At 46.1% G+C, this 21111-nt stretch overlaps 1 protein-coding gene across 5 annotated transcripts in view; it reads right to left on the bottom strand.

Moving 5' to 3' along the window:
- The window catches only part of camsap2b (calmodulin regulated spectrin-associated protein family, member 2b), a 72444-nt gene that overhangs the window by 44205 nt on the left and 7128 nt on the right, over positions 1–21111 (bottom strand). For all 5 annotated transcript variants that reach the window (XM_080779185.1, XM_080779187.1, XM_080779186.1 and 2 more), the window contains 3 exons: positions 16079–16338; positions 4664–4831; positions 1447–1521 (listed from right to left, as the gene is read on the bottom strand). In XM_080779185.1, the coding sequence (XP_080635311.1) occupies positions 1447–1521; positions 4664–4831; positions 16079–16338 (503 nt within the window). The remainder of the gene's footprint in view (positions 1–1446; positions 1522–4663; positions 4832–16078; positions 16339–21111) is intronic.

The raw sequence follows: 21111 nt of genomic DNA, 5'->3' as shown, positions 1-21111 counted from the left end.
GATGAAGATAAAAGTGAGGGCAGAAAAGTGATGTATGATGATCACTTCACACAGGTGTGATTTTTGTTTTTGAGTGTTAAACCTATAATCATCAGGGGTCATGACCCTAATCAGGGGTCATGACCCTGAAGGGGGGTCGTGACCCTAATCAGGGGTCGTGACCCTAATCAGGGGTCGTGACCCTGAAGGGGGGTCGTGACCTGATAAGGGGCCTGTAGCTCCAGGGAGTCAGAGGACAGGCCACAGCAGAATGTCACAGCGTGTCACACTCTGTCACAAAGGACTTACATAACCGCTGTCTGCAGAATGAAAACACCCCCTCCTCTCCTCTCTGTCTGCCACACTCGCTCTCTGTATTTACCCCTCTCTTTCTCTCTCTGCCTCTCTCTCTCTGCCTCTCTCTCTCTCTGTCTCTCTCTGTCTGCCTCTCTCTCTGCCTCTCTCTCTGTCTGCCTCTCTCTCTGTCTGCCTCTCTCTCTGCCTCTCTCTCTCTCTCTCTCTCTCTCTCTCTCTCTCTCTCTCTTCCTGCCTCTCTCTGCCTCCCTCTCTCTCTCCAGATGTCATTTATCCACTCTGCCTCCTCCTCCCTCTCTTCTCTCTCTCCTCTTCTAAGTATTGCTTTGTCACGCGTTCACTTGCTGCGTTTCTATGTCCCCTATCTCGTCTGACAATCTTTCTATCTCTGTCCGTCCGTCCGTCCGTCCGTCCGTCCGTCCGTCCGTCCGTCTGTCTGTCTGTCTGTCTGTCTGTCTCTGTCTGTCTGTCTGTCTGTCTGTCTGTCTGTCTGTCTGTCTGTCTGTCTGTCTGTCTGTCCCTCCAGCATGTCTCTGCACTGTATGAGTCACAGCTCATCGGGTTGTGAGTGCGTGCGCGTGCATGCTTGTATGTGTGGCGCACTGGAGAGCCGCGAGTGTTAATTAAAAATGGAATCATGTAGATGTCGGGGTCCACGTACGAATGTTGTCTTCTCATCTAGAATGCACTATGATGCATGACTCAAAAGTTACAGCCAGATCAGATCAGAGACCCATTGACTTAAAGTATTAAATGTATTAAAAGTTACATATCGACTCTGTCAGGTCACTGAAAACTGTCCAAAACTGTTACTTTTCAGCATTCAAAGGCAAAAATACTGGATATGTAAGCTCAAAAGTTGAACTTGTAAATATGCTTGTACATATGTTTGTGTGACACTGTAGTATGACGAAGTATATAGTCCTGGGGACAGGACTATATACTTAGTCCTGAGGACAATTCTACAAATGTCTTCTAAATCCTGACAGTTTTCCATGTTTCTGTGTCAGTCGTTCTCAAACATTTTCAAGTCAAGGACCCCAGAAGAATATGTAATTGACCGCCGACTCTGAAAGAATATATATTCACAGATTTGCGCCACATTTTCAGGATTTTTCCAAAATGTGCTGCATGTTGCGCATGCACTCTTACCTTGTGTGACTCCAGACAGGAAGCCTCTCTGAGCCTTTGTTCTTCAACAAGAATGTTCCTGAGGTGCTCGTTCACCTGCAGAGAGATGTGGGGGAGGGGGGGGATGTTTACTTGGGGTCATGTTTCAGACAAGCCTTTGATGGACAGAATGTGAACGAATGAATGAATGGAGAGATTGTGCCTCGCTCGCCTGCTAGAGAGAGAGAGAGAGAGAGAGAGAGAGAGAGAGAGAGAGAGAGAGAGAGAGAGAGAGAGAGAGAGAGAGAGAGAGAGAGAGAGAGAGAGAGAGAGAGAGAAGAGAGAGAGAGAGAGAGAGAGAGAGAAGAGAGAGAGAGAGAGAGAGAGAGAGAGAGAAGAGAGAGAGAGAGAGAGAGGAGAGAGAGAGAGAGAGAGAGAGAGAGAGAGAGAGAGAGAGAGAGAGGTGTTTAGTTCTAAGGATGTGGCCACTTTCAACCTGTTTGGGGCATCATGTCATGACTCATTATAGATACAAATATCTAAGAAAACAAAAACAGTCCATTCCCGCATTTCTAAACCACCGCCCGTCCAGGCTATGGGAGCGCACCCGTTAACTACAGATAAAAGCATAAAACCACGGCATTGCCGTCCATCTGGGCTATGAAACCATGACTCTGTGACTACAGATCCCGTGACGAAACATCCGACTTTTGACCGACGGACTGAGTTTTATACATTTTATTAATTAACTATGCAAGGTTTCATTAACTATTCAAACGTGTTCAGCGTGTATATTTAGGCTCTGCTTCAGGGGGTTTGTGATCCCAGAGTGGCAGAGTCTGTGTGTGTCATGCTTATTCTGTAGTATCACAATTAAATTCAATGCAATATCTTTGGTAAATGGACAAAATGGTGCATTTATATAGCGCTTTTATCCAAGGAGCTCTACATACTGTAGATCAGTGGTTCCCAAACTCAAGGGACCCCCAAATTGACACTAATTAGCCCCGCGGACCGCCGTTTGTAAAGATATGCCAAGGACCCCCCATAAGAGAAGATTATTTACGGCTCTAGCAGAGATTCTCAACCCGTTTAATTTCAAGGACCCCCCAGTTTGACATGCATTAGTCTACGGACCCCCCATTTAATGGCCTTTCTATCTCTCGCACCCCCAATTTACTGTATATTGTAAAATCAATGTTAATTTAACTCTGAGAGTGTACAAATGGAACCAATGCTCTAAGAGTTACAGACCCATAAGGGTCCATTTGGTTCGGCCCCCCAGTAACTCCCTCGAGGACCCCTGGGGGTTCCCGTATCCCACTTTGGGAACCACTGCTGTCGATTGTGCATTACATTCACGGCACACATTCATACACCGATGGCAGAGGAAACCATGAAAGGTACCAACCTGCACATTGGGAACAATTCAGGGTTCATAGTCTTGCTCAAGGACACTTGGACACTAACTCTGGGGACTGCTCTACCAGATACTCTACCCCCATGAGTCACTGCCGCCCCTCATTGCAATGAATGTCTTTTTTCTGTTTATCTCGATGAGAGTGAATGACTGACAAGGGGGCTTAAATGCTTTCAAAACATGGATTAAAAGACCATCAAAGGATTGCTTGTGTTTCATTGCCAGGGTTTATTAGCAAAGTGGTGCCATGTCTTCTGATGCTATGACTAAAACACCAGTGTAACCCGATACAGCATTAAGGAAAGCTTTAAAAGCAAATTAAAGCGACCTCGCCTCAGAGCTTTTTGTATTTCCTTGAAAAAGCCCTCTATTTTTTTTTTTTACAAGCACTCCTTCCATCGGCTTCAAAAAGCAAATTCCCGGTGAGGTAACAGCGCCAGATGATGCACACGCTGCACAGGCCTGAGTGTTGATTTAACTCACAAACGGACCCTCTCGGGTCCATTTGTACACTCTCAGAGTTAAATCAACACTCAGGGGTTTGACCGTGCACGCTCACAGTGCACTGAGCCAAGCACGGCCGTGGCATGCAATGCCTGGGAGCTGTGCAGAAGAGCAGCCGTTCCAACGTGTGTGTGTGTGTGTGTGTGTGTGTGTGTGTGTGTGTGTGTGTGTGTGTGTGTGTGTGTGTGTGTGTGTGTGTGTGTGTGTGTGTGTGTGTGTGTGTGTGTGTGTGTGAGAGAGAGACAGACAGAGTCTCATGGCATTTTGTTGCATGAGGATACGCTTTTATTTGGATGTTGTTTATTTCAAATTTGAGTGTGTGCGTGCATACTGGCGTGTGTGTGTGTGTGCACGTGTGTTTGTGTGTGCGAGCATCCGGCTGGCCTTGGCCTACAGCATGGAACAGGAAGCACACGTGCTTCTGCACAGAGGAATGTCAACAGCCTCAGCTGGGAACCAAACATGAAGCGTGTTTTGTTTCTGGGGGGGACACTCCCGACCGTGACACTAAAACGAAGTGAATTGAAGAACACAAAAGCGTGTGGTTCACTTGTTTCACTTCGACATTGGATATCGGATATATAAATATATCGGGTCGATATCATTGTTTAAAAAGCTGGCAGTGCGAAAGTCCCACTTCCTGCTGGGTCAATAAAAATGCACCCCCAAGTTGCTAAATTTGTCTCTTACAGTAAAGCAAGACATCTTATCTGTAGAGGACATTTCAGCAACAACGGCAATTCATTAAGTGCTTTACCGTGTGGCATACAACGTATGCTTTGAATTATTTGCGTGCGCGCGTGAGTGGTGAGTGAGTGCGTGCATGTGTGTGTGTGTGTGTGTGTGTGTGTGTGCGTGGGTGCGTGGGTGCGTGTGAGTTAAATGAACTTCCATTAGCTTTCATTCAGTTAACACTGGTTTTACTCTGTATAGGAATCAAGGAATGGAATATTGTGTGTGAAGTAACTGTTTAGTATTTAACCTTCAAATCCTGTTCCGGACCAGATGAGATCAGTCATAAGTTGACTTGGTCTGGTGCTTCTCTTTCCAGCATTAGCTCTATGGTACTGTTTGATTAAATGCCCCCACGCAGCAACTGCTCTGACCCTGAAGTGTGCATGGGAGGGCAGATGGAGGATTCGAGAGACGACATCTCATATCTTGTCAGTCCGGTAGCAAATGATAAAGAAAATGGTGTGCCAGGGGAAAAGACCCACCACTCATTAGATTGTTGGAGTTATGTGTACAGTATACTCATCCCTGTCGTTGACAGTATCTCCTCTGGCAATAATAAAAACATTTGAGTACCGTTTCCACCCACTGACTGATTGTTACCTTGTTGATCCAGGTGGTGATGGCGTCCTCCGTGTCGTAGGGCAGCTCGGGGACCTGTCCGTCACCGTGAGAGGAGTACCTGTTGATGCACGCCATCACCCTCTCCACGCTCACCATCTCCACCGTGTACGCCATCATCAGAGTGTCGATCAGCGCCAGGTGGGAGCTCTACACACACACACACACACACACACACACACACACACACACACACACAGTCACACAGACACAGTAGACGACAACAGGGAGATTAGATTAGGGGAAGATTCTGGAAGCCGATTCTACTAATCGCTTCTAAAGCAGTAGTTCTCACATTTTCAAGATAAAAAAAAAGATGCTCAAAGAAAGCAGATGTACAGTACAAGCTCGCAGCGGATCTAAAATGACACCAGTGCTTTCCCGGTTGTAATGGCTTAAGACTGAGCAATTATTGGCGTGACAGTGATGCTGCTGGTCAGGAACAAGGCGGAGCTGCAGTTACCACCAGAATGAGACGTATATATATGTATTCATATTGTGGGGCATTTCGCTTTCAAAATAACAACCTTTTTGCTAGTTTTATGCCTGAAATACATGGAGGTCTGACGGAGACGTGTCCCTGTTTACTCCAGTCCCATTTAGACAACACAGCTGGACAGCCTTTCCCAAACTGAACTAGCCTGATTATCAGACTGACTTTCTTGGAGCAGTCCACTCAGAGAGTGGCTGGCGGGTTCTTTGGGCTGGATCCAGGCTAAAACTGAACACTATAGAGAAACACAACTTTGAGCACGGCTTGAAAGTCCATAAATGAAAGGTGCACTTTGCGTGTTGTTATAAAATGTAAGTAGGTCAGGAGTGGTTTATTGTCGGTATCAGACGGTTACACTTGGGAGTCTGTCCCCGTTACAATGCACTAGACCCCCTGGGAGATGGATGCTGAGGTGTTGCGCCACACCTACCATCAGCTTCCAAGCACTTACCGCTACGACTTGCTGCACGACCCAAGCCGTGCTACTCAATACGCTGAGTTGGCGGTGCCCTGGGATCGAACCCGTGACCATGTGGTCCAAAAAGGCCAATTAAAGCTCTACCGAGTGACTGAGCTACCCGGATAAAAGCAGCACTTGTGTGTGTGTTTGTCTGAATTATCTAATACGGTCATGCTTGCATGGAGGTACTTGGTGGGTTCGCCAGCCAGGCCTCAACACCTACACAATGCATGACATTCTCCTGGCCTTTCTGAGCAGCTTCATTCCAGGCCGGTCACGCCAACGGAACTCCCCTTAACCCGCTTCCTGTCGCACCGCAGGTCCACTCGAAACGTGTGTGTGTTTGTGCGTATACGGGTGAGTTGGATGTATCATACCACTGTCAGGTGGCTTTTCCCAGGCCTTAAAATGTCATAAATAGGGGGAAATGGGGAGAAAATTTGCCTCAGGAGAGGGTAAATTTTATGCTTTTACAGCCTCACCCAGCTGATGCGCTGCTCAGGTGGCTTGTGCTGAGGGGGGATTTATGCTAGCTCAGTGGCTTTGTGGTTAGATTGTCCAGATTTGGCGAGCTGAGGGTCGAACCTTTGATATCCTCTCTACTCACTTTTAATTCATTCTCGGATGCCTCCAAAACCTTCTTTCTTCATGTGCCAAATCCCCTAATCGCCTAGTTTTAAAGCCACCTGGTCACACAGGCGTGTATTGTCTCACTGTCCATTCAGTGTTTATCCCAGCTGTCTTATACTGTGTATTTCATTCTATCCGCTATTAAAAGGTCTTAAATTGTGTTTGACAAGCTCAAACGTGATGCAGTCACCCCGTCCGTACCTCGGCCTTGTCTGTGAGTGAGTCCCACCAAACAAACATTCAAGTCAAGCTCTCCGACCGTGGTCCCAAGGATACGGTTAAAAGAAAATGTCACCGCAGCCAAAAGACACAAACAAACAAACAGCAACAACACCCACCCAGACCTCTCCTGAGCTCCAGGTTCAGCCCTAGAGCCCTACTGCCATGCACAAGCCTCTATTCATGACCCCAGGGCCGTAGAATACCAGCCAGTATGACTGTGTGTTTCCTTAATAAACTGAAGAACTTGACTACAGGACTCTGAGTTGTCTGTGCGTGTGAGTACAACGTCAGTGCCAGTCCAAACAGGCACAGAAGAGGTCCAGCCATGGCCTGCAGAGGCAAAACACTAGTACAGCCTAGAGCCAATGTACAATTCCTGCACTGTTTTCATTTGGTCTTTTCAGGATATTGGCAGATGTCTGATATTATTTGCAATATGCATTCTCATCTTGGATGAGATGCGCCTTGCCTGGCCAAAAGCTGGTCCTAACTGAGTCTGACTGACTTGCTTACTGACTGATTATGTGTGTGTCTGGTTGGTTGACTGACTGACTGACTATACAGTATATGTCTGTCTGTCCTACTGACTGACAGGCCAAGAAACGTAGACCAGCACTGGCCATCCAGAAAACATATACACCAACTGAGCTGTTTGCTGAGATTTAGATTTTTAATTTAATTTACCCATCCATCCATCCAATCCATCTTCAACCGCTTATCCGTAGTCTGGTCACGGGAACAACCCCCCCACCATTTGCATTTGTTTACATTTGTCATTTTGAGTGTACATGTGCTTGCATGCGTTTGTTGGTGCGTGCGTGCTTGTTTGAGTGTGTGCGTCAGAATGTGGTGTTTTTTAACTTTAGATTCAGCAACATGAACAATTGACTTTTTGTCCATGTCTACCACACTGGTGGGCATGGACAAAAAGTATGGGAGGATGTGTGACCAATGTGACCATGTGTCAGTGTGAAACCAAACCCAGCTGAATTAACCAATCCTAGGTTTGTACTGTTGCTATAGGGACAAGGAATCACAGGGTCTATTTCTGTGTGTGTGTGTGTGTGTGTGTGTGTGTGTGTGTGTGTGTGTGTGTGTGTGTGTGTGTGTGTGTGTGTGTGTGTGTGTGTGTGTGTGTGTGTGTGTGTGTGTGTGTGTGTGTGTGTGTGTGTGTGTGTGTGTGTGTGTGTGTGTGTGTGTGTGTGTGTGTGTGTGTGTGTGTGTGTGTGTGTGTGTGTGTGTGTGTGTGTGCGTGCATGCATGGAGAGTGCATAGACGCAGGCTGCGGCATGCGTATAGACACTGTGTGCAGGGCGCGTGTTGAACAACAAAGCAGTGGTTCTCAAATAGTGTCATGCCACGGACTTACACACACGTTTGAAAAGATCTTGTGGCCAGGAAGGAACCCTGATAAGATCTGCGATTCTGCGTTGTTAAAAGATGTTTCACAATTTTCCCGAAAATAGCTGATCTACCACGCTTGTAGTTCAGCTATTTTAAATTATAAAATAGGTTGAAATGTGCTTAAAGGAGAATTCCATGCTAGAAGGCTTTCTTACATTTATTTGTAGTTGTTACGTCCCCACCAAAGAGGTCAGGTGATATTTTGTGCAAAAGTGCATTATTGGCTATTTCCCCTAATATAAGCCCTCAATGGGGGTTGATTTTTTGTGCTAATTCGCTTACCGGTATTTCCATCGAAATAAGTAGTAAAGTGTGCCGCTTGGGACACAGGAAGACGACAGAGTGAGAAAGGGTAGAGGAGAGAGAGAGGAGAGGGCGGAGATGGAGAGATAGAAGAAAGATGGAGGGCTATTAGACTGTGCTTATTATCCACACACTGACTAGACATAAAAACACCACTGTTGACACTAAACCACGGATTTAAAAGCCATGTGCCGTCTATTATCCCCTAACAAAGACATCTGGTAACACGTGTGCGTACGTGCGTGTGCGTGCGTGTGTGTGTGTGTGTGTGTGTGTGTGCGTGCGTGCGTGTCTAAAGTACCCTCAGCAGTGACAGACGCACCTTATAAGGTGGTGGAGACCCAAAGGCACACGTTGGTCATAAAGCCAGAACGACAGCCTACTGTAAGCAGTGTTAACTGTATTATACTGTATAGTACAGTGCCAGTTCTCGATCCTAGGAGTGCCCCCCATGGAATATCTCCTTAAAAACCTTGAAAGATGAGTTTTCATTGTGATATTAGTATACTACAATCATGGTGTTTTATTGTATCTTACATCTCTAAGTAGCCCAGTGGTATACAGATATACCACTTATATACCATTTATTTCTGTGTGTTTGTGTGTATGTGTGAAGTGCACAGTCGGTGGACAGTGAATTCGGCTCTGTGTGTGTGTGTGTGTGCGTGCGTGTGCGCGCACGCACGCGTGCCCTTGATCAAAGACACCCACACCAATGCACACTACAGCTGAGCAAACAGATACTGAACGTAAAGGCTGTTTCTCACAAGTATCTGCTGCTGTTCAGCACTGACACACGCACACGCACACGCACACACACACACACACGCGAGCGCACACACACACACACACACACACACACACACACACACACACACACACGACAATACCTTCCCACCCCCACCTCCGTACACGTCGTTCAGCGTTCAGAATTAAGCTTTTAGACACAAGTACTGTGACACGCCCCTCTGCAGATACATTTAATTACTCCTCCAGCCCTCTCCTCTACACTGAACTGTTCCTCTCCTCTACTGTCCTGCTCCTCTCCTCCCCCGTTCTCTCCTCTCCTCTCCTGCCTCCTCTCCTCTACACTGAACTGTTCCTCTCCTCTACTGTCCTGCTCCTCTCCTCTCCTGTTCCCTCCTCTCCTCTGACATTGTCATCCCCAATGCTCTAAGTGTTTAAAGCAAAGTGAGTCATGAGAGAGATTGAGAGAGGGGACAAAGAACATTCTTATTGGTAAACGCATGGCTCTCACACATGCACTGCTGAAGGTCTGTCAACTGTATAGGAATTGGGAGGGGTGTGTTGCGTTCACGTGCTAGTCTCGTTTGCGCGCCAGACGTGCTCTGACTTGCTGTGAGACCCCACCCCTCTACACAGTGCTGCAGTGGAGCACATCACGTCCTGCTCCCCCCACACCCCCCCCACACCTCCCACACACCTCCACACCACAGCAACACATTTCTTATTCTCTCCTCTGCTCTCAGTTGAACAGCGATATTTTGCCCGTTCTTCTTGCCCGTTCTTCCCACACACACCCTGCTGTACTTCCCCACAATTCTGTGGGCTTGCGGACAGACTTTCCCTCTCTGTTCCACTCCTCTCTCTCTCTCTCTCCCTTCCTTGACGCGCGTCCCTCCTTCCTTGGCGTGCGTCCCCATGGCCGCCCCATCCATCCATCCCTCTTTTCCACTCTTCCCTCTCCCAGAGGCTTTGAAGCCACGATCCTGATTTGGTGGCGATCCGACAGTCTCACAAAACCCATTGGATCACACTGCGCTCTATGTGAGCCTGTCCGTCGCCATATGTTCAGATGTGTGACATGCAGCAGAACCCCCCCCCCTCACTCTCTCTACTCCAGGGGTCTTCAACAGGGGCTCCTATAAGAGTCACTATCCACAATCTTTGCATGATATGATTTTTGCCTTGCGCTGTGAGCTTCGGCAGAGGTTTGGTGTAGAGGGGGGAAAAAGCAGGCCAAGAGGTTTTCTCCGTTTAAGTGCTAAATGCAATGACAATACACAACACTATGATAGTGCTGTCACACTCGTCTATGAAGCCATCTAGAAAATGTATGAAAAGGTTTCATTTGCAACACAATTTATGCTAATATGTTGTGTGGGGGGGGGGGGGGGGTCCCTGCTTCATCTCTCCTTCTCGTTGAAGACCCCTACCGCCTCCTCCCTTCCTGCCAGCCCCAGGCCAAAAGACTCAGGCATCCCTCCCCTTCATCCTCTGACAGCCCGCCGCTCCCCCCCACACACCCCCACCCCCATCCTCATCCTCCACTCTGGCTCCGTTAAGCGTCCGTTGCCAGAGTGTGGAACGACGGGGGGGAAACGTGTGGAAAACTTGGTGAGCTCATCACTTTTCTTCTCAGACGTGCCGTAACCCAAACCCCAAAACACCACTTCAGCTCCACTGAGAGTATACACTGTACTGCTGAGTTAGCACGCACATATACGTTTGTGTAGTGCACACATCGCACGCACGCACGCACACACCATCAAGGGGGGGGTGGGTGTGTGTGTGTGTGTGTGTGTGTGCGAGAGAGAGAGATGCGAAGAGGCAAGACTCACTCATCACACAGAGACAGAAATACACATGAGAGAGAGGAAAAGTAAGGATGTTACTGTTTCCCAGTGAGTCAGGACCCAAGTAATTTCATGAATAAACTAGAAAAAGAGCCAGAGGCACAGGTCTCCACCAGGGCAGGTCAGGTTGTGGCCTCCTGGTGGCGCTATAATAGGCCAATGTGAAAAGGGTGCCATTTCTTCTTACCAATTGGATGATTTGAGGCATGTTGTTCCAAAAGCGTGTTTTGCTAAAATCCACCTGTTGGTGGCGCTATAACAGGCCAATGTGAAAAGGTGGGATATATTCCTCAGCCAATCAGGATGGAATATGAAAGACAGATCTGTCTTGAGCACATGACTATAGAGATACTGTGTAACAATTTGCGGGATTTTTGGACAAAATATGGAGGAGTAATATAAAAAAGGTCGGCCTCCTGGTGGCGCTATAACAGGCCGTTCTGGAAGATTTGGGGCAGAGGTTCATCGTTGGCATCTAGGGAGCCAACGATGGAACCTTAAGGGTCTGTAACTCTGAGAGTTCCATTTGTACACACTCAGAGTTAAATTAACTTTGATTTTACAATATAAATTGGGGTCCCAGAGATAGAAATGCCATTAAATGGGGGCCGTAGCCTAATGCATGTAAATCTGGGGGTCCTGGCTTGAAATTAAAATGGTTGAGAATCACGGGAGGCGGACTATTTTCCGACAGCATTCTAGCCGACGGGGCAACGGTCCGCTCTGCAGCGGGGGGACCGTCGCTGCGATGCGAAAAAGCGATGGTGCGACATGCGCTGCTCCCGTGCTTGCGGTTAGGGTTAGGTTAGGATTGAGGTTTCGGATCAATATGCTGTCGGAAAAAAGACAAAAATCTCTTCAAACGGGGGTCAGTGGGATAATTAATTAGTGTCAATTTGGGTGTTTTTGATATGAAAAAGTTTGAGAACTACTGTTCTATACTTCTATACAACCACTCTTGTTTTACCTCTAGACTAAATATCTTTGCATTCTGACGTGTTGTGAGCTTGTAGATCTGCTATTTGTGCTGAATTATGAGCTATACTGTAGCTAGGGCTCATGTGTTTAGTTTGCAGTCCCAGAGATGAAAGCATGACAAAATGGGGTCCTTTAAAATTGTGATACGTGAACAGATGGAGACACAGAGATATGCAAATAACGCACACTTTGTATCTTAAAAATCAAGGTCACTGAGATCATAGACTCAAATTAACTACTTAAACACCATCGCTGCTGACACACGTCACACACAAACACACACTGTGACACACACACACACACACACACACACACACACACACACACACACACACATGCGTGTGACAGGACATGGGGATAATTGAGTACATCAAACCACTGCCCATCTCTTCCACCTGATTGACTCCTACAGCATAATCCATCACACACGCACAGACACGTGCGCGCACACACGCGCACACACACACAGGTATGCATGCACACACACAAGAACATGTCCTTGACATACTGTGCCTATAGTGACTTTGGGATATCCTTTGTGCGTGCGTGCGTGCGTGCGTGCATGAGGGAGTGCGAGAGAGAGAGAGAGAACCAGATGGTTGAATTCAATTAAATATTCAAAAGTGAGAGAAAAACGCCAGTGAGACAGATGGTCGGACGGACAGACAGACATGAGGATGGATGTTAGACACACGCAAAGACCCAAGGAGAGTTTGGGAGAGAGGGAGGGAGGGAGGGAGAGAGAGAGAGAGAGCGAGTCCACTGCAATGCAGACAGCGTCAGTGTGTGTGCGTGTGTGTGTGTGTGTGTGTGTGTGTGTGTGTGTGTGTGTGTGTGTGTGGTAATGTAGTTAGTAGTACACTGTTAGCTGGAGTGTTGACTGATCTCTGAGAGGCCCTTGTGGGTCCATTTTCCCCACTCTCACAGTTCAATGAACACTACAGCTGATCTCTATGTAGTTAATTATCAATCAAAATGCATCACAGCCTCTAGACCAGTGGTTTTCAACCACTGGTCCATGAGGGGGTTCCAGGCGGTTCCTGGTTAAATGATGGAGAGTTGGTAACCAAATGGACCGTTATTAGATCTTTTAACTCTTGAGAGTGTAAAATAAAGTCCACATAATTAGAGAATGTAGAAGAATTGTTATTTTGATCAACGTTTGCCCGTTATCTCTCCTATGGTACCAACATCAATACAGCTGGAATTGTGGATAAAATCCTATCTGTTGACAAAAGTCTTGGGTCTGAGTCGAGGGTAAATCTCATCAAATGTTGGACCTTGAAATGAAGAAGGTTAAAAACCACTGCTTTTACACTGAATTGTACGTTATGTAGTGAATGACCTATTGATTTACAATTCAACGTGTTTTCCAGTCAGAATGAGACTCATGCCTTTGTCATTGTCTCAGTAGTACTGCAACTCCTTCCCATACCATGGTACACTTCCTTTAGTTTGAACCTTAGTACATTCTGTTCTCATCTGCTGATTTCCTACACGGTAAAATCCTCAGTGTTGTTTTCTCCTGTTGAGAGTGAGAGTGTTACAAACATAAATATGCATACGCTCTCCGAATTGAAGGGGGTGTGCAAGTGTTAAATGGCTCTCTATTCTAATAATAGTAATAGTAATAGTAATCATTGCTAAAGACTAGTAACTTCAGTAACTGGGGTCACCCTCCCTGTCTCGACAGGCAGCTCTTTAGTAAACAGAATAGTCAGGTCAGGATCCCAATTTTATCCAATCAATGAATCCCAATGCATTTTTCCCATAGAGATTTCATAAAGTATTTATTTAAAGACCTTTTAAGCGTCGTACGAAGCCAACTCGAGTCGTGGAAAATCATGACAACAAACACAATATTTTGGACCAAACAAATAATTACAAAGAAGAAAAACAACAAAAAAGTGTTGTAACCTGCCGTTCTTTTCTACTTTCTAATTCTTTGTTTGGCCCAAAACATTGTGTTTATTGTCATGATTTGTCACGACAAGAGTTGGCTTTGTCCGCGGCGTAAACGTCTTTAAATAAATACTTTCTGAAAAGTCTATGAGGAAAAAGAACGGGATTTCTTTTCCGGGTCTCATGAGGGGGACGGGACTGCGACACTCTACAGTATGCACTGATATAAACAAGTGAAATTGGAAGTGCTTGTCCCATTAAATTATCACTGAGGATTTCAGTGTCAAGTCAAAGCTGGCAGACCATGTTTGTTGTGTACACTGGGAGTTCCCATAGTGCTGCTGAGGGAACCATACAGTACAGTGTGGTTACACCAGTAACCTAGATGTGTACATTGACTGTATAATTAGTTCCTACAGTACAGAACGGTGCCGTATACGTCATTCTTGTGTTGTGTTGAGCTGAGACGGACATGTTTGCTCTGTCCTTGTCTGGCTGCTACACAGTGTCGGTGCGTAAGTGGATGCTATAGGAAACCTGTCATTAGACAATGTTTTGCTCCCTCCGGGCCAGGCCTGGGAGGAACATCTATCAACGGAACACACGCACGCATGCTCTCCCTCTCCCTGTATGTCGCATGCTGTCTGTCTCTCTGTATGTCTATCTGGCTGTCTCTCTGTCTGTCTCTCTGGTTGTCTGTCTCTCTGCCTGTCTGCCTCTCTGTCTGTCTCTCTGGCTGTCTCTCTGTACTATCAGCATCACTGAGGACACACTGACTTAAAGAAAAACTCACGGCTTCATAATACACAACAGTGTTGGTATAGGTACTCATAATAATCAGTTATTACCCTTTTGGTGAATTCACAATGATTTTGTATTGTTTTTGACGTATTCCTGAGCCAATAATCTGATGACCGGGTCATCGGTCAATAGCAGACTCTTTGAGTCACCGCTCTGAATACACGAGTCACGACAGCATGTCACTACATCACCCAACCCCTGTTTGTCCTGTAAGGGTAGTGATCGTAAAAGGACCAAAGAGGGAAATGACTGATATCAGCCTTTGAGCTGATACCTGTTATGAGCTTTACAGAGCTGATTCGTCTGTAAGCTGACAAATCGGCGCTGCGGCCTGAACTGAAATAATTCAGCATGTCAAACACAGCCACCACGGATGCTGCATGTTTTCTCATAATCTTTGTGACTATACATAAATTATCCCCCAGGCATCTGGCTATGCTCGTTCAATATAAAGATCTAATCCACTGTTTCCCATTTTTATGGGTCCCTTTATTTATTTTCTGTCTCCTTCATTTGTTTTTTAATTATTATTTTAAACCATTTTCAAAATGCATCCCCCTCCCCCCCCAAAAAAAACAAACAAACAAACAAATTCTTTCATGAATTCAAAGCAAATTCAAGGATTTTTCAGTACTTTCATGAGGATAATACAAGAAAATGAAATGTCAATTAGATAGCAAAATTTGAAGTAGTGAAAATAGCCGATCTATACTGGTAATTTCTCTTTTGGGTCTCGAGCTAAAGAGTTTTGGAACCACTGATCTAATGGACACAGGACTATGATGGGTTTCCAACGATCTAATATGACGGCCATGTCACGCTAGTCTGCGCAGCACATTTATATGGCGTTTCTATTCAGGTTTGTCTCAGTGCATTTGTTTTTGTCCTCCTGTGACTGTGAGCCGCTGAATGAATCAGTGTGTTGTTAATGGAAGCTGCAGGGGTTGCACTGTTACATAGTCTTTTGTGACCCGTCTTGTGCTGTGACTCAAGACTTATTTCGCCATAACCACAAACTGTTTTTCTTAGTTGTTTTTGCTAGAGCCCGACAGATGCCAGATTTCTGGGTCTGATATTGATCCCGATTACAAATGTTTTGAACCTATAATTGGAATAGGGAAGCTCTCAGGGGGGAAGATACATTATATAAAATTTAAAGAAAACTGTATTTTTACCTCAAATAATTACGATTATGTATTAATTGTGACAACCCTAGTGATGGTCAAGATCCTCCACTCACCAGACAGGGATGTCTGGAGCTCTCGCTCCATCTGTTGCCAACGCGACCCGACTACGGCTAAGCGGTTGAAGATGGATGGATGGCTCAGATCGTCCCATGTGAATGGGCGTGTTGATTGGTCAGATCTCTTAACCCATTTTGGGCGGGAACCCCTTTTGGTGTCAGCATTATGTTATGCTTTAGCAGATGCAATAGCAGATCTACAAGCTCATAGCGCTCCACCGAGTGGCGCGCTACGAGCTTGTAGGTCTGCTATTTTTTTTAAATCGAAGAACCACTGACATAGAAACATAGCTTTTTCAGAAAACTGTCAGGATGTGGAAGACATTTATAGAATCTGATCTTGGGTCAGAATGTGTTAACTCACCATGTGTATGGGCGTGTTGGTCAGGTCCCTCTCGGTGACCAGCCGGTCCTGGTGGGTGACGTAGAGGCCCTTCTGGGCCAGGGCCTGGATGACGGCGTTGTGGCCCAGCAGGGGCTTGACGGCGTCGCTGCGGAGGATCAGGCTGCCGGCGCGGCAGTAGAGCTCGGCCGACTGCAGCAGGACCGCCACGGGCGGCTTCAGGTGTTCCACGCTGTACTGGTCCCTGTAGAACGGCTCCGCCAGCTCCTCCGGGACAGCGTCTATATAGGCATGATGATGGGGGACAGACGCAGAGAGGGTTAGGTGTCGAGTAGTAGACGATGACTAAAATGTTACTTTAACCTAATCTATTCTGTATGGTTGAGCAGTGGGGGGCGGCCGGCAGTGGCTCAGTATAGTGCGGCCGGATGGGAACCGCGATGTTTCCCAGTTCGATATCGGGATCCCCCCAGAGTTACTGTCGAAAGTGTCCTTGAGCAAGAGTAAGCCTCACCGAGCCATGAGGTCCATATATAGGGCAGGACACCATCTCCTATTTCTGTAGCGTGGGGCAGCTTGATGTACAAGTACACCCCCTGGATATAATGTACAAGTACACCCCCTAGACATGACGGCAGTATGTCACCCCGGGACTTAATCCCAATCCAACCCTTGATGCTGAGTGTCTTTGGTATACGACCCGGCCGGGGATCGAACCCCGACCTCAGGGCGGACACTCTAACCACGAGGCCACTTAGCTGTTGAGCAAGACACTAGTAGGTGTGATTCCATTAAGCCTTTGCGAAAATAGGAAGCCGCCTCCTGGAAGCGTATGTTCATTAAGTCCATCCACTGATTATTCGACTCATGGGAGATACAAAATAAGTTCATGAAATAAGCAGTGTGGCACTATTTTGCCAGTAAAGTGAGCCTTACCGTTCTATGACATATATTTTTCTTTTTGATGTTCTTTTAGGCTATACAGAAATCTTATACACGGACTGCCTGGTTGACAATTGGGCTACAAGTCCTTTATGCTGTGCAGAGGCTGTCCGAGGACAGGTTTTTGTCCATCGGCTCCTAGGAATTTAATTAACTATTAACCCATTTTGACCTGAGATCAGATTCTAAAAATGTCTTCTGACAGTATTCTGAAAAATCTATGTTTCTATGTCAGTCGTTCTTTGATTTTTCAAAAATAGCAGACCTACAAGCTCGTATAGCGTGCCACTCGGTGCCGTGCTATGAGCTTGTAGATCTGCTATTTTTCAATAGCTAAAGCATAACATAATGCTAACGCCAAAAGGGGTTCCCGCCCAAAATGGGAGCTGGTACAGTAAGACTAGAATCACTAGATTGTAGCCTAAATATTAAAGTAGGCCTAATTTCCTTAGGCCTTTCTATTTAAGGGACATTTAACTACAAGCCGAACACATTAATAAATAATAGCCTAAAGATGTTGTTCTCCCCGGCAGCCTGCTGCTCCTCGCAAACACAATGAACACACACAGAAACAGATACACATACATGTATCCGCCCTATAGCTTACTGTTGCCTGATTTGTGCTTCTTACCACCATGGTATAAAACTGATTCAACGCATCTCATCCGCTGTGATATTGTAGACTTTAGGCTACATAAATGTCTGCGCCACATGCAACGTGCGACAAAAGCAATCCAAGTTTATGAGTTGAACTTGTAGGCTATATATTCGGGGCGCATGATGTAGCCTACGTCGGGACTCGATTGGAGCATAGCGTTTATAGATTGATTGATTGCAGCTGTAAAACAGTTGTGTAACTGTAACTTGTGTTTCATCAATGAATATAAGAAGAGATGAAGCATGCATGGATCGAATAGCCTGCAGGGACCATGCAGGGCCAGGCACGTTGTATACAAGTTTTAAAACCTCCTTAATTGGCGGGGAATATTCTATATGGATAAATTGGACATATAGCGTTGTATGTGTGTGTGTGTGTGTGTTTGTCCCTATAATAATGTGTGTGTGTGTTTGTCCCTATAATAAAGTGTTCGCAAGTGTTTCCATACCCCATTTGCGCATTTCACTTTTTCGATATAGCCCCAAAATCCACCACCTTGTGTGGATTTTGTGTTTTTGCGAAAAATGGAGACTTATTCGCACTTTTAGGTGTTTCCATCCAGGAGATTTTGCGCAAGAGCCTTAATGCGCAAAAAACGGCTTTATGGAAACACACCTGGGGGCTATATCTTGCGCCACCCCTCAACCCTTATCCCTAAACTTTTAAAATAGTTCAAATGGCTGATCTACAAGCTCACAACGTGTAGCTGTAGATCGGCTAGTTGAACTATTTTAAAAGGATTTTCAAAATAGTAAAAAATGGCAAATAAGTTTAGGGATAAGGAATAAGGGTGGTCGCAAAATGGAGCCCTGGACCCTTAATTGCTCACCAAGCTCAGCTTGGTGCCTTGCATGGTTTCCGCCGCCATCAGGGCATGAATGTGTGTATGAATGGGTGCACCTTTTCACCATTGTCTCAACCGGTGGTTAAGTTATAATATAAAATACATCTATGTTAAAAACTAAATTGGTCAACGTCCTGAATAGGCATAGGGTATGTTAAGCCTGGAGGTGGTCTCCCGCTCTCCCTATACCCTTCTATCCAGATATTTGCACCCTGGTGTCGGGTATAGGACACCTACTTGGTTGAAGATGTCAGTAAAGTTATTTGAAGCATTACTGTAGTTCGGACATCGTTGCAAATAATCGCAGCTGTAAGGTAATTGCCTCTTACTGAAAAGGCAATAAGTAGGAAGGTTTAGTTCAATTCACACACAGGCCCACGAAAATGTCATGCACCAAAAATGCTCACAAGTGTTGTGTGAACTGTGAATGTAGAACTGCTATGTTTGGTACGCGACTAAGTACAAATCACTGCCACAATAGCTGATGAGTGCTGGTGATGATGCATGATGGGTAAACGATGCATGATGGGTACATGTATTTAGTGTTTTGTTAAGTAAACACAGGGCAAGGTTACCGTATCCTGAGATGAAACCGTAAACGGATATAAACTGCTGAGTTCTGCTGAGTCTTCAAACTTTTGAGGCACATTTGCGGTCTAGAAAGTAGACAATTAAACCCGGGGACGAGAGACCACAGCACCCTCGCTGTTGCATCATGGTCAAGGCTGTGAACACAACAGTGACGAACAGCAGTCAGTCACTGCGGCAGTTAATTACACAGCAGTCTTACGGTGGTCTTTCTTGTGGAACAGAAATGGGTTGGCGAGGCCAGAGGAGCATTAACCCATTTTGGGCGGGAACCCCTTTTGGTGTTTTAAACTACAAGCTCATAGCACGCCACCGAGTGGCACGCTACGAGCTTGTAGGTCTGCTATTTTAGAAAAGTCGTGGAAATATGGCACAAATCTTTGAATATATATTCTTTCAGAGCCAACGTTTTTGAGTGGTGCAACCACTCCAAGGAACAGCAATGTCCATGATGTTATGTTATGCTATGTGACTATGAGTACCAGTAGGGGCAAACGTGGCACTGTTGTGCCAGAGAGAGAGAGAGAGAGAGAGAGTGGCCAATTACATATCACTTTTGGGGTTCTTGACATTGACAATATTGAGCACCACTGAAACATCTTTCAGAAAACTGTCTTTAGAAGACTTTTTTTAAATTTCGACGTCCTGTCTAAGTGGGTTAAAGAGCTGCAATCTGCGGCCAGTGACGTCTTACGTCGTATAGTAGTAGGAAACAGGATCAGTGGTCTGCATGCGAGGGGTCTTCACAAGTATAGTAGTAGGAAACAGGATCAGTGGTCTGCATGCGAGGGGTCCTCACAAGTATAGTAGTAGGAAACAGGATCAGTGGTCTGCATGCGAGGGGTCCTCACAAGTATAGTAGTAGGAAACAGGATCAGTGGTCTGCATGCGAGGGGTCTTCACAAGCGCCCGGTCAGCAGGCAGCAAGAGCACGTCTCGGCCTAATATAAGTCCTGATGCTTCTGCTGGTGTGAATATTTGCCCGCACAGAAGCGTCTAGACTAGTGTGTGTGTGTGTGCTTGTGCTTGTGCGTGTGTGTGTGTGCGTTTGCGTGCGTGTGTCTGAAACACGCTGTGCTGTCCACTCTAATCGTGTTAACTCACACAGTAAATCAGATTTGTAGGAAATAGCTGGACACACACACGCACACGGACACGCACACGCACACGCACACGGACACGCAAACACAGTCACTCACACACCCTGATGCAGAACGTGTGTCTCAACTCTCAAGGGAACTAGTGGCCATGCAGCAACCGCTATCAGTACTTACAATCATTCCACCAAAAGGACAAGAGGCCAGGCTCACTCACAGTCCAACACAGTAGCAAGTGGGTTTTTTTAATACTACATTTTTATCTGACGATTTTGTAACACATTTTTTCACCTGGTGCCAATTGCCTAAGCTGTAACCCTGGGCGCTATACTCTCCCTCTGCCAACCTGGGGAGAGCCCCAAACTGAGCTCATCCTTCCTGAGTTGTGAGCTTTCTTCAATGCATGAGGAGTGAGCAGGCTGCTTCTTATCACCTGACAGGGGGGGGGGGGGGAGTTTCCCCCGGTAGGACGTAGCACGTGGAAGAAACACGTTATTCCAACCAGTTCCTTTCCCCTCCATCAGGCTGGCCATGGGGAGGCAGTACAGAGACCAGAGTTACTGCATGTTTTTTGTGAGGGTACCTAACCTAGGGGCTATAGGGGACACGGGGAGAACATGCACATGCAAACTCCACTGCACCCAGGTTAGAACACGACCCCTGTGACCAAAGCGAGTGTACAAAATTAAATGGACCTGTACGCGTCCATTTACTGTAGTTCCACTTGTACAATGCAACAACAACATCCTGAACTATTCTGGGAAGATGATGGTCAGACGTTAGAGTGGTTATTTAATAATGAAGTATTTAGGACGGCACAGTTTGTTTCTCGAGCCTGGAGTAGAAGACAATCCCAGCTCTTCAAGTACTGTAGGTCCATGTGTCTCCTGTTACAGGCCTAATGGTGTATTTTATGTTATGTATA

The sequence above is a fragment of the Protomyctophum bolini genome, assembly GCF_963924005.1.
Source record: "Protomyctophum bolini genome assembly, chromosome: 12".
Taxonomy (NCBI): domain Eukaryota; kingdom Metazoa; phylum Chordata; class Actinopteri; order Myctophiformes; family Myctophidae; genus Protomyctophum; species Protomyctophum bolini.
The sequence above is the reverse complement of the archived record's forward strand: the minus strand, read 5'-3'. Positions and strand labels throughout refer to the sequence as shown.